This window comes from Neodiprion pinetum, chromosome 1 (assembly GCF_021155775.2).
Source record: "Neodiprion pinetum isolate iyNeoPine1 chromosome 1, iyNeoPine1.2, whole genome shotgun sequence".
In the NCBI taxonomy this organism is placed as follows: domain Eukaryota; kingdom Metazoa; phylum Arthropoda; class Insecta; order Hymenoptera; family Diprionidae; genus Neodiprion; species Neodiprion pinetum.
Window position 1 is genome coordinate 40,622,760 of NC_060232.1, and position 13,361 is coordinate 40,636,120.

General features: G+C 41.6%; 1 protein-coding gene across 1 annotated transcript in view; it reads left to right on the top strand.

Annotated features, from left to right (window-relative positions):
* Positions 1–13,361, top strand: part of LOC124210739 (EGF like, fibronectin type III and laminin G domains protein pikachurin) — an 82,603-nt gene that overhangs the window by 29,429 nt on the left and 39,813 nt on the right. The window contains exons 4-5 of the mRNA XM_046609019.1: positions 5,535–5,803; positions 7,505–7,751. Coding sequence (XP_046464975.1) covers positions 5,535–5,803; positions 7,505–7,751 — 516 coding nt within the window. The remainder of the gene's footprint in view (positions 1–5,534; positions 5,804–7,504; positions 7,752–13,361) is intronic.

The following is a 13,361-nucleotide window of genomic DNA, read 5'->3' on the forward strand; positions in this document are numbered from 1 at the left end:
GGAAATTCGAAGTGTGTGCTCAAAGCCAACACGCCACCGGCTTGAGAATGATAGAAAAAATTTCTCTAAATGGAGGTGTTAATGACGCATGATTTGCTCAGCAATAATATCCCAGCAAATATATTGTTTATCGCGTGCATTTAAGAAGAAAGAAAATATAAAATGTATTTAATTCGGAATGAATAATGAATTCACGTTTTACCGAACACGTTGATGTGTGTTTAGAATAAATAATAATTAATATTTAATAAAGTAGGAATGAATTGATCAGGATGTGACTATTATACGAATGGATTTTCTGCCATTCCGAGGTAACGAATCAATTTGACAATAAACTTTTGAAAACGCGTTAGCTAAGGTCACTAAGGGTGGGATTTTGAAAAGAATAAAAATTTGGAAAATATGCGTCAGCCAATGCTTGAACGACCCCTTAAATTTTCGGGCAAAGAGTGTGCAGCCGCTGCTTGTCGAGGCTTCGTCTCCCAGAGGCGTGGCGACACACGTCCGTACAACGGGGGTGGGGGTTGAACAAACGTATCGGAGGGTATCATTGTCAAATTTGGTTGTAAGACCGAAGGACCGATCCGTCATCATCCCGCGGCGCGACGCTTCAGAAGTCGACGTCTGTCGCGGCCTCGCCCTCCTCTTCCTCCTCCTCCTCCTCCTTGATCGAACAAGACGCTGCCTAGTCTTTGGCGGAAGTGACGATCAAGAGCCTCGAGGAAGCGTCGAGTCACCCCCTTGGTAGGTATACAATTATGTAGACGAAGAAGATGGAGAGGTGGCGAGGCCAATAAATTACCTCCCCAAACGCCGCGTTTTTCACGCTCGATTTCATCCCCCGGTGTCACTTTTTTACGCTCCCTCATATTATTGTTGCACTCGTTCATAATTATCGTCGAGTGATAGCCTTCCTTACACTAAATGGACATCCTTCTCTTTCCTCTCCCATAGAATTGTAACAAATGTAGACTAGTGACACGACGTAACGAATATTCGCACTCGCAAAAATCGTGATTCTCACAAATACTTCATATTTTGCTTATAAAAGTTGTGAAAATAATGTTAAATGAGCCAAAACTCATTGGTTCGGTAATCAAGTTTTATTACAGAAGTTTGTTTTCTATTTAAAATATTCTTTCATTTACTGAATTCGATTTAATCATTTTAAAATCACACTCTAACCTCAAAATTAATTTGTTTCTGTGAAAAATCTGTCGTTAAATTAGCAAACAAACAATCGGCCTGGTTCGTATCGGCTCTGCAATTTCCGGAATAAGATGCAAACCGCGCTAATGTGCACGTGCAGCTTCTATGGTGTATCTGTCAGTCAATTAAGAGCAGTGGCGCCAGATTTGAAGATGCATATTCGCATTCGCATTCGTATTCGCGAATATATCGTGTCCGGCGGTCCTCGAAATATTCTCGAACATTGCTTGCCCTTCAAAAGTACTGGAAAATATCCAAAAATATTCCATACTTAATTTCCTTGAATAACCCGATAATGTCCTGGAGATGTCCTTGAATACGTTACGAATTTTTTACTGGACACCGTGGAATATGGAATATCGATGAGAAACATTCGCATCCGCATTCCCATTCACGAATACTTGAAAATTTCCATTCGTTACTCAAATTTACTCGTTGTGACGTCAGAAGCAACCGGGTGGAAGACACTGCTTGTCCACGAGTCTGCGGATTGCTTCGCGTCCTACGGTGTCACCCTCTTTTTCAACGTCTGACTTCGAAACTCGATACGCATTTACCTGCCTACCTGCCTTATATACTTTGGCTGGCGAAATGCGACCCTCAGGAAACTGCGAACTCTTCCGGCTCGACTCTACACGTCTCGACTTTCTGCGCAAAGAATCGAGGTTACCAACGTTCCGATAGAAGCATTGTGGATTCTCTTTTAAGAGTGGACATAGCGATGTATCGGGTATTCCAGGCCAACTTCACGAACCTGTGATGTCAACATTATCAGTTTGTTAAACACTTTTTTGAGTCACGGTATAGTTCACAAAAATACCAATTTTTTAATTGTTTATTTTTTTGTATGCAATGATATTTGACTTGTAAGCAAACAAAATATTCTTGAGAAGGGATTGATTTTTTCCTATTCTCTTTTTTTATTCGCGGTCGGAAAATTTAGGATTCACACCGATATGAGCTGTAATAGAACGTTTCTAAAATAACAAAAGGATTTGCGAATTCATCTTGTCTTTACGAAAAAATTCTTAAGTCTGGGATATTTTCGAGAGTTAGAAAAACGTTTTACGATATTAAGTGGTGTCAATTAAACATTTTCCAATAGCTGTAGAAAGTGAAAATTATTCCATCATGGAAACAATTTTAAATAATAGTACCAAAATAAGAAGCTACTGTGAAAACATTTGAATACTCAAAAGTTAAAAAACTGTTCTGAGAAAATTGAAAACTAAAATATTAAGGCTTTCTGAAAGGCCTGGCTGACTACAAAAGTGTCAATCAAATATAAAATGGTAAATGTCTGTATGACGTACATTTCATGCATATAATCGCATGCAAACTTAAATTGTGATCTACATCGTGAATATGAGACTCCATTTTGAGAAGCAAATTGGTAAATAAATGAACACAATTAGTTTAGACCATCTACACACAGAGGGCGCAACAGTTGTCCGTGGTATAAAAAACGTTTCCAATTAGATGAAATCCATTCAATTTGCTCCTCGAGGTCAATTTGAATAGCGGGCTCAAGATGTAAAATCGTCGTATATTTACGTGTAATAAACATCCGCGACGATTCATCCAGTTTCTCATGCACCGAGTCGCGTCGTGCCGTTTTTTCCCGTGGCTGAAGAGGAGCTGCATCTGATGCCGAGGGAGGGAGAAGGAGAAGGAGAAAAAGGAGGTTTCCCGACAGCTACTAGACGCAGTCGGGTGAAGGAGGTGATTAAAAACGGTGACGAGGAGCTAATTACCCGGGAGAGAAGGACCGGAAGGGAGGCGGGAAAAAATACAAGCAGGAATTATGAATGGCACTCTGGTAACAAGCTTCTTCCTCCTTCGCCTGCCGCGACCGCAGGACATAAAAGGCCTCGCGCAAATTGTTAGCGAATGAACAAACAACTCCTCGTATGCACAAGGCACGCCAATTTTCGAATAAAGTTATAAAAGTAGACTTCGTTTTGGTCAAAAGTTTTTAGTACCGATAGCGCTATTCGCAGCGCTGGTATCGTTTGTTGCACTGCATGCGTGGGAAATCCAGTATATCACGTATATTCGGACGAAGATTAATCTTCGCCGATATTTCCCAACTTGAAAACATTTTTTTTTTCACCATTGTTTGGATGATATCCAAGAATTTATAATATGCACGTGTAACACGCTCCATTGAATTGTCGAATCGCCATTAAACCGCTGCCTTCGGTATAGGAGATAGGTTGAAATTCTGGTCTGATACACGCAACAAGTTATTTATCGTGTCCCTGCAACCGGATACGATTTTTGCGGTGAAGGCAACAGACCGAATTCGACACCGAAAAACCGCATGCGACTCCTCTGCAAAAATCCCCATACATATTGCAGGTATCCAGTTAGCAGCGTTGCGTTGCGAATATTAATTCGTTGAATTCACGAACTACGAACAAATTACTTTGCCATTATATATTTGTTTAAACTGAAAATTAAAGTCATAGTCACAGTTGGGAATAATTTTTTATCTCTCTGAATACCGAAGAGCGGGGGAAAGTTACAATTTACCCGGAATTGTAAAGTTGAGTTGTCATTTAATCGCGACGTGTTGAAGTATAGAAAATCACCATCAGATTTTCTTAACTCAACACTGATCGGATTCTTTGCAAAATCAGCCAAGTTGTTTCTGAAATATTTGCAAACATGGGATTTTCTTCCGTTAGACAATAATTCAAAAACGGATAGATCAATTCAAATGGAACTTGGTCCACTGGTTCGGTTTCATTCAACTTAAAATTAGGAATATTTCAATCGAAATCGGATGAGCCATCACTGCAGAGTTTCTTTTTTTTATGAAAATGAACATTGTTTTCAGTTGCAAAAAGAGATAATACCGTGCAGTTGGAGGACTGATTCTTCGAATGATTATTTTTGTTGCCGCCGGTACTGGAAAAACAATGTCAATCTTAGTTTTAAAGTTCAACTGATAATGGGTTTCCACAAAGTTGAATAAGGATGTAAGATGAAAAATTTTATCGCGCAAACAGATTCCAGCCCTGGTTATAATCAAAGGGTTGAGGATACCTGAAGGGAGGAGCGTGAGGGTGGGGTTCGAATTTAACGCTTCTTTGCCAGGACTCGAGGCTGTAATCAGGGAAACAATACGGGAGCGATAACCCGGAGCTAGATACCGTTCCCGTATTACATGCAGGAGAGATGCGGAATCGGAGCGGTAAAAGGAGCGACGGTAATTCCGCCACTTAAAATTTAATAACCGTGTCTGGCCACGGCCGTCCTTTCCTCCTTCTTCCTTCCTCCTTCCTCATCTCACAGCCAGTTGAAATAGAATAATTCCCCTGTACAGTTAGCCCTCCTCTCACGTCTCGCATCGAGCCGCAGTTTGAACCCTTGCTTTGTCTCGGGCGTGGCCAAAATGCCGCTGTTTCCATTCCCCGACGAAGATTAATCGGTCTTAAAACCTACATCGCTGTATCCGGGCCTCGATCTCGCCCAACTTCTTTTTCCTTTTCCCGCAACACCTGGCCGCCGAAATCTTGTCACATTTTTATATTTATAGCGACGTCGTTAGCGAAATTGAATGTCGTGTCGAGAGGACACAGCCTTTCTCCAGATCGAATGGAAACGATATTGAAGCTGTAATAACGTTTGTACACAGTAAAGAACGAATCGCTCCCTCTTCTCGATATCGATTCGCGTTAAAAATCGTGGAAATCGCTTAAAAACAAGATGCGGAAGATCAACGAAGCAAGAAAAATTCAGAGATGAATTGGATTCTAATAGAAATCTGATCGGATGTCAGTTAAACGAAGCTGAACCAATCGATCGACTCTTGTCTAAATCGGTTCATCCGTTTTCGATTTGTTGCAGGGCAGAAAAGACAATTTTGTAAATAACTCAGAAATAGCTTTGACCGATTTCCCGATTTCGCACAAAATTTGATCAGCCTACAAAAAACTGCATCGATTGAGAATAAAATCATTGTTTCGTCGAAATTGTCTACAAAAAACTCAATCCCTTCATTTTTGGGGTCAAATTATAATAACTTCTTAAAACCGAAATTTTGCTTTCTACGATAATGTGCTTGTGCAATGACAGAAATTTTCATTTAATATTATACGTAGTGATCTGCTGGTATTCAATAAAGTTGACCGTAATTCACTGAATAGTTCATTGAAAATTGGATCCCTTATCCAACGGAACTTCGCATCGATTTTCATCCTCGCAAAGCAGCACGTCACACCCGAAATAAAAATGACGTACATCTTTCATTTCCGGCGCAAGTGTCTGCAAAGCGTAATCCTTGGAAGTAATTCGTTTCTCTGAACCTCTTGTTCCAGAGCTGAACTCGACGTCACCCTCGATGGGTGACCTGGGCGAGTTCATCGAGGACGCGGAGAGTGACGAGCTGAGTCCTGACCCTGAGGACGAGGACGCGGTCGAGGACATCCTGTACATGAGGGGAGCGTCCTTCGTGATCCACCTGGACCCAGGACCCGAGGTCGGCTCGTCGTCTCCCCCGATTTCCCCGAACGATTCGAGCCCAGATGCCAGGGAAGATACCAACGAGATTCCAAATCACATTATCGACCCTTCGCCAACATCCCAGGTGAGTTTGAAATCCGCAAATTCTTTCGAACCGTAAATAAACGAATTTTTCACCAACGTCACGAATTTTCCAACCCTCTGAATGAAACCGCGTTATAGCGGCCGATGGATTGTTGGGGCGAAAATTAATTTGCAAACCCCCTGCGTGCAGAAATGGACATAGGCAATATTAGCTCGGTGGATGAGTTTACTCGTTGACTGGAAGTGTTCCACTTGTAGAGTGTAGAGAGAGAGAGGGAGAGAGTGAGTGAGTGAGTTGACAGAATTTCGTGCTTTCAGTTGATTATGGTGGATCCCTTATAATAATTTCACCGTGGGTATTTATATAGAGCAGAACACGTGCCTACTACAGGGAACGTGCCTACCACTTCACGTTGTGTTTGTGTGCTTTTGTTTTTGTATTATTTTTGGGGACCGTTGTTTCGTTTACACTCATATCCCCGCTACTCTAGGAAATCAAACATTAATATTTTTCATTTCGTATGCTGACGCAGAATTATCGTATCTAAATTTATACTCAATCTAATACTTCCAAGATTTCTTTTTCGGAAATGTACCTACTTCGGACGATTGGCAAATTGGTCAAATATACTGTCGAATGTCGAGAAGAAAAAAGATTACCGGCTTTTTTGCTCCTTGGGATCGAGTCCGGGGTTGTTGTTAGTAGAAAATTAAAAAAAAAAAAAAACTACAGGACTCTAATTATTATTAATATTTAAAAATCCGATATCGAAGCAGGATTCAGCGATATTAAAAACTTTTGTACGGAAATCTACAACTGACGTTTGACAGCTATTTTTCGACACGTTTGTGGCACGAAATTTTCTTTCTCACCTCTTTCTCAACACCAAAATTTCCAATTTAGCGTGCGGGACAATTCAAAGAGCAATCACTTAAATTAATTTTGCAAAATGCGATTTGATACCTCATAGTTTTTGCTTTCTAGGTTCATACCACCTGTTATAATTTTATTGTTCACAGGGTATTTCATTTCAATCGGCTAGAGGCGATCACTATAACACTTTCACCAACGCTAGAAAGTCGATTTTTTGGTTAAAAATGCTTCATTTCTCTGTGACTGCTGTCGCTGATAAAACTTTTTCATACTTTCATTTACACATTGAGCGGTATTGGCTTTTTGCTTCTGCGTGATTGAGTGTGCACCAAAGTCGTATGCTAACAGAAGGAAAATTGAATAACTGCTCAAAAACTAATATTATAATATTTTCTTGCTCAAGGATAGCTAGTTTCTGTACAGTGCATCCCAGGAAACAATTCGATATTCAAAATTATACAAGCGTATTTTCCTTAGAAATACTAATAAAAAAACAAAAAAAAAGCGAGACTAAAAACCATGAACGTACCTTCAATATCGATGTTTTCCTTCGACTCACTCCAACATTTTCTGTGCATGTTCGATCTAACTCTGCGATAAGTCATTATATTCAGAAGACAATTCTCTACATTAATCCCATCATGGCCATTTTTTTTTACCACATGAGTATCGTTAAGTATTTAGTTTTTCAAAATTGCACTGACACTGTTTATCACCGTTTGAAAGTGGTTTGAAATTAAAAAAAAAAAAAGATGTCAAAGCTCTCATTGATAATTTGAGCATTCTTTTACATCTCTACGGGAAACAGCGTACCTTACGAATCTCATGGTTTGCCAAACCTTTGATAAGCCTTTCCGACATTTGCAGGGTCAGACGCTGGAACAAAAATCGACGCCGACCACCGAGGCGGTGGTTAGCACAGACCCCGCCTGCACCCTGGAATGCGGCCCGGGTGGAAATTGCTACGTGGAGCCGCGCCGCGCCGATGACGGAAGCCAGGTCAGTCAGGCGGGACTCGAGGCTACCGCAGCTGCAACCACGAGACTGACGGAGGCATCCTTTGCTCAGAGATGCCAATGTCCGCTTGGGAGAGGCGGTGATCGATGTCAGGACGGTAAGCAAAGACGACCGGAGCCGTCCCCTCGATCGTTTGTCTTCCTTCAATTTCTAATTGTCAGGGGTTTAGAGGTTCGAGCCGTGGGGTGAGAAGGAATTTGGAATCAAGCACAGAGGCTGATCAATGGGTTATTAGCAGGTGTACACAGCCGGTTCTGGATACAGATTCTCATACCGACACAGTTATCGACACTTAGCCAAGATGCAAACCCTTCTTATAGAACGTTAGATGATGGGGAATATTCCCACTTTGATGAACTCCATCGGATGATCGAAAACGTCGGTCAACTAAAGAACCGATGATTGATAAAGACAATCAGAGTGGGCTTACCCTTCGTTCTCGAACGTACTAGAAAAGGGTTCGTGTCTTAGCTAAGAGTCGGAAAATGTGTCAGTATAGGAATCTGTATTCAAAACAGGCTTTGCATACCTTCAGTTTTCAATCGTTCACGCAGGATTGTGGGTGTAAACCAAATGCATGCGAAGAAGGTTCCCGGTTTTTCGATTCGCTATGAACCCGAAACTCGGTGTCACAAAGTAAAGGGCATAATAAAATTCTGACGACGGGAGAAAAATTTTTTGCCGATTGCACCACTGCTCAGTTTTACGGTTTTGTTCCCTCAGACTGGTATTGTATACTTTTATCCCGATGTTCCTTCTCTTCTTATCATTATATATACCCATCTAGACTTTCTTCAGTGGCCAGATATGAGGCACTTCGAGCCTGCCGAGAAACTTTGTACAGTTCAAAACTAGGCCAATATCTTTCGAGGATAGCCCGTTCAAGTTTTGCAAAGAAATGAAAAGCAAGTATAATAACACGACGGCGATATTGAACACCGGGGCTGTGACGTTGCTTCTTCAGAAAGGCGCCCCTTCCTTCACCCCGTTTGCCCCCTTTGCTGGGTCCGCTTCTCCCGGCTTAAGCCTGACGCACGAGGCTCCGCAGGGCCATAAGGGAATAAGGGAATACCGTTTCGCGATGACAACACCCGGGCCAAACCTGCCCTAGGATTAACCCGGTCGACGCAGATGACAGCCTTGCGGAGGGCTTTCCCTGTCCAGTTCCCTATTTATATTTTCTTACCCTCTGCAATCCATTACACACATAGAATACATGCCTAGAATCCATACTTTTTCTCGTTCCTGTCATTTTTTATGTCAACGTTTATCGTTGATATAGCTCCAATTCGAATCAAACGTCGCAATTTTTTTTACCATTAGGATGTTTGGCCTACTGTATATTGTAAAATTCAGTGGAAATCTCATATAATTGGCTTCTCAAATGATAGTGATAAGTATTATTGCACGTATTTTCAAAAGTCGAATCTTTTCTGCAGGTAATGGTATTTGGCCAAAATCATTCGGATAATTCCAGTATTACCGTATGTGGGGATCGCTGGGTTTTGGATGGTTAAAAAAAAAACGTTCGTTTGTTATTCGAAAATTCGAGTAAAATCTGCACGAATATACCTATTTAATTACACCCTAAATCTCTCGGCAGCATTAGATACTTGCACCTGCAAGTTTATCGAGTCTTTCGAAACTTTTTGCTGCTCGTAGAGCGAGAACATACCGTATCCCCGAAACTAGTAGTATAACTTCTCGGTTGGACCAGGTGAGTTTTTATCTCTCCGGCCTCGCCGAACCACTGCAACGAATCCCGGCGTTGATTTTTTTCTTCTTTCTTCTGATTTTCTCTTTTCCTTCTGCCGCTACTCGAGAGCTGGAATAAAAATGAAAATTGTACAAACTTTCCGCCGATAGGAGGGAGAGAATGTTGAATCGTACTGTTACAGCAGCTGTAGCCAGTTCTCTACTTTCATTCCTATTCTTGCAGGTCTTTTTCTATCTCCGAACTGTTTCACCTTTCAAAACGAGATATTTGTTTCTTTCGTCGTATAACGTACAGTAGTGAATTGTATATCAGCCTCATGCGTATTGACGAAATTATTATATTCTCCGCAAAGTGCAGTATTTATATCGGTATATATATAATATATATACATGATTACAGACTCGCTGCGAATTACCTGTGACTGAGTCTCGTAATGTCGGGTTTTTAAAACTTCGCAAGAACGAGAAAAATAGTGTGCAAGAAAAAGGGAAAAAGCTCGCAGTCCATGCTCACCTCCTTTGTCGGGAGTAACGAGACTCTCGAGTCGGCGGAATAGGAGTGTGTTTAAAATTAGCCAAGAGCTACTTCTCGCCCAACTGCAGTCTAATGACTAGAATGTCGCCTTTCGGAGCCGCTTGTAATTTTTTCCCGAGATATCACGAGAGTCTCAAATGGTTAAAAATTCCCCTTCGGCGGACCCTGATTGCTTACTCTTATTTTTGACTGCAGTATTTTTTCCCCTCCGCGTGCTTCGTTTTCCGCCAATAAAGCTTTCACATGCCGCCCTCGTCCCGATCAACCCTTTGCATGTTGATATGCTCCTGGGATTCCGCTGTGGAATAATGTTACCGAATTCAATGCCGCAGCAGGTGTTGTTTACCCTGCAGACGGCGTAAACCGATCGAAGATATATTACTGTGAGATGTGCTTTTAGGTATGCTTGTGAAATTGGAAAATATGTTGTTGATCAGTCCGAAACCACTTCAATTGTATCGCATTCATCTTTGCGATAGCTTAAATTTGATTCACGGGCTTTCCGTTACGAATATCGTAATAGCGTTTCAGTGGTTTGTCCGTGTCTTTGGTTAATTGACCTATTGCACATAATTGAAACTCGATAATTTGTATTCTTCACTTTCAAAATGGAATAAAAATTTCGTACCAATTACGATTCTACCCTGTTTCACAAAAGGAAAAAGAAAAATGAAATTAAAAAAGAGGGTATAACAGCTGAAACCTTACTTCCTAATTTATAATGAATTTTTCGGGAAACCGAAAGCTTCTTCGCCTGAGTTATAATTTATAAATAAGCGGCGTTTCAACGTCCCTTTGAAAATCAGATATAATCCCCTCCCAGTCTCCGTTAAATCCTTAAGGCTTATTTGCCGCGTCAGAAGCGTTGCGGCTCACAAAATTTTTACTCCCGGATGATCTCGTCTCGCGTTTCTCATCCTGCCGTGGATACGTAATGTAGGTATATTGTGTACAGAGGTATAGACGTGGCGCGCGCCGCTCATGCATAATACGCCTATTGATACGCGTCAAGTTATTCCCTGCAAGAAGTCCTACAAGCACCCATATTTGACGGGAGGCACGCAATGCTCGGCGGAAATTGAATTTCCTTTAGAACTTGGGCGCGATATTGGCAATACTCACAGTGATCACATCCGTACTTAATAACTAGGAACACGAGTTGCCTCACAGCTTATATACCGGAAAGACATTTTGTTTTTTCCCCTATATTTCAAAGTGTAGCAAGCACGCAATCTTCCCTCGGTCGAGAAACGTGGGCTCGGAAAAAAACAGCGTGATAAGACAAGGAAAATAATTCGTGACGCATGATTGAAAATAAAAAAAAGAAACCGAAATATTGAAGGGCGGTTAAGAGACGGACTTTTGTCTCGGTGAAACTTTGGCAAGGCTCATCCCTCTGCATGGCAGCATGTCCGAGATCCGAGCAGCAAGCATTAGCGAAGACCGCGTAATCGTGTTCAGATTTTCTCCACCTCGATCATCGCTCGAAGGTGAATATAAGATAAGGTGCAGAGCTTCACCATCAAGCAGCCGCGGGGCTGCTGCGGGAAATTTCCGCCTAATTGGCTCAATTTAACGCCAAGGATTTAATACGCTTTTGGCGGTTCGCCAGTCGCGACGCCTCGCTCGACGCTGAGGATGTGCTTGAAGCGAAGGCGTGACCTCATCCTCGACCCTCGAATCGTCGACCGGGAGTTCAATAGCTCGGAATTTGAAAGATGACCTTCTTTTTTTCCCTCGGCTGAAGACGGAAAAAGGGAGGGAAAGCTTTCTCGTCTTTCCTTCTAATTCCCGAGATGGACTCCCGTGATTCTATGTCATTTCTGCAAATTGCCGTTGAAAATTTCCTCTTAATCTCCCCGATTTTTGAGCCACGATATCTTTTTTTTATTCGCAGTTCCGTGGAAGCATCTGTTAATCCGAGTTCAACTTTCCGGGATTTCGCATGCTGCACTCCGCAAAATTTTTCCTTGCGTCCATAGATACGAATAATATATTTATACAGAGTGATTTTCTAACGACTGCATGGTTCGTTGTCTGATAAAATTTAATGCGCACTCACTATAATCCGAGAACGGCTGTTTGCCAGCAGCGTTGCGAATTTGGTGTTTTCCCCGCTAAATCTGGCGGTTTTGAAAGATTCTTGGGGAGAATATTCAACTGTTTGTTGGTTGGCGGGAAATTTGGCGATTTTCAAAGCAATTCAAATTTTTTAGCGGTGGTTCTCGCCAATTCCATATTTTTAACGGAAAATTTGATGGTTTGATTTTTTTTTTTATAACGGCGTGATTTTTACACCATTTTTTTCCTCCGAAAATATAAATCAACAAAGAGGTACAATCACAAATGCAAATACGCTAAACTCACAGTCAAATATGAAACCAAATGAACTAAAACTACAATCACATATAAACCTGAATAACGAGTCAAATATGATCTCAAATAAACAAACCCACATCCAGACATAACCCCAAATGAACAAACTCCAAACAGGCCACCTCAAAACTCGAATGCACGAAAAATTATTCGCGAACCTCACACTCAGGTTTTCCAATTTAACGTCAGATACAACATTTATCACAAAACGCAAACCAATGAAATTGGTTTTGCTAGCGTTATGCTCGTTTTCGTTTTCGTTGGGTTTTATGTACGTCTTTTGATTGATTTGTCGGTTTTAGTTTTTAAAGTTTGGTGTTCTTTTTTTTGGCGGAAAACGTAGCTAATTCCGTGATCTTAGGTGGGAAATAGTGCAGGCGAATCTAGCGGTTTTTTGTGGGATTTGACAAAGACCCAAGCGGAATTATTACAATCTGAGTTGGCAGCACTGCTTGCCCGGATCAACCAGGCCTACCTCCATAATTATAACCTCAAAAATTTTGAGGTTAGAGACACTTGGTCACCCTGTACATATCCTACATATATGTATAAGGTATACAGCAGTGTCTATTTTTGCAACGCCGTTGGAATTGTTCTCTTCCGTTCTAATCATTCCTGATTGCCAATTCCGAGGGATGCATCCTCAACACACTGATTCGGGGCGCAGCTAACTGCTCGATATGTATGCCGGAATACCGCATACACACTCCAGCGCGCGATATTCGTTGTTCCGCGGTTTCTCGCCATGGTTATTACCAGGACGATATCCCCGTTCAACGGTTTTCAATCAAACGGCTTGAAATCAGCGTTGATTAACCCTCGTTCCGATCTCGAATTTGCCGGGCGTCGGAAAACGGACGGACGAAATAAAACGGGGAGAAAATAACGACGAAAGCACGTATTCGTGCAGCTTGCAACATCATTTGTAGGCTTAATCTGTGATTTTACTTTTAATTGTAAGGCGGAAAAAAGAGACGACGTATCGCACGGAGTATAAAGAGTGGAACGTACAACTTTATTTTTCCTATACAGAGGTGTGACCAGCGGCTTAACATAAAAGTCACTAGGCTGGCCTATAAG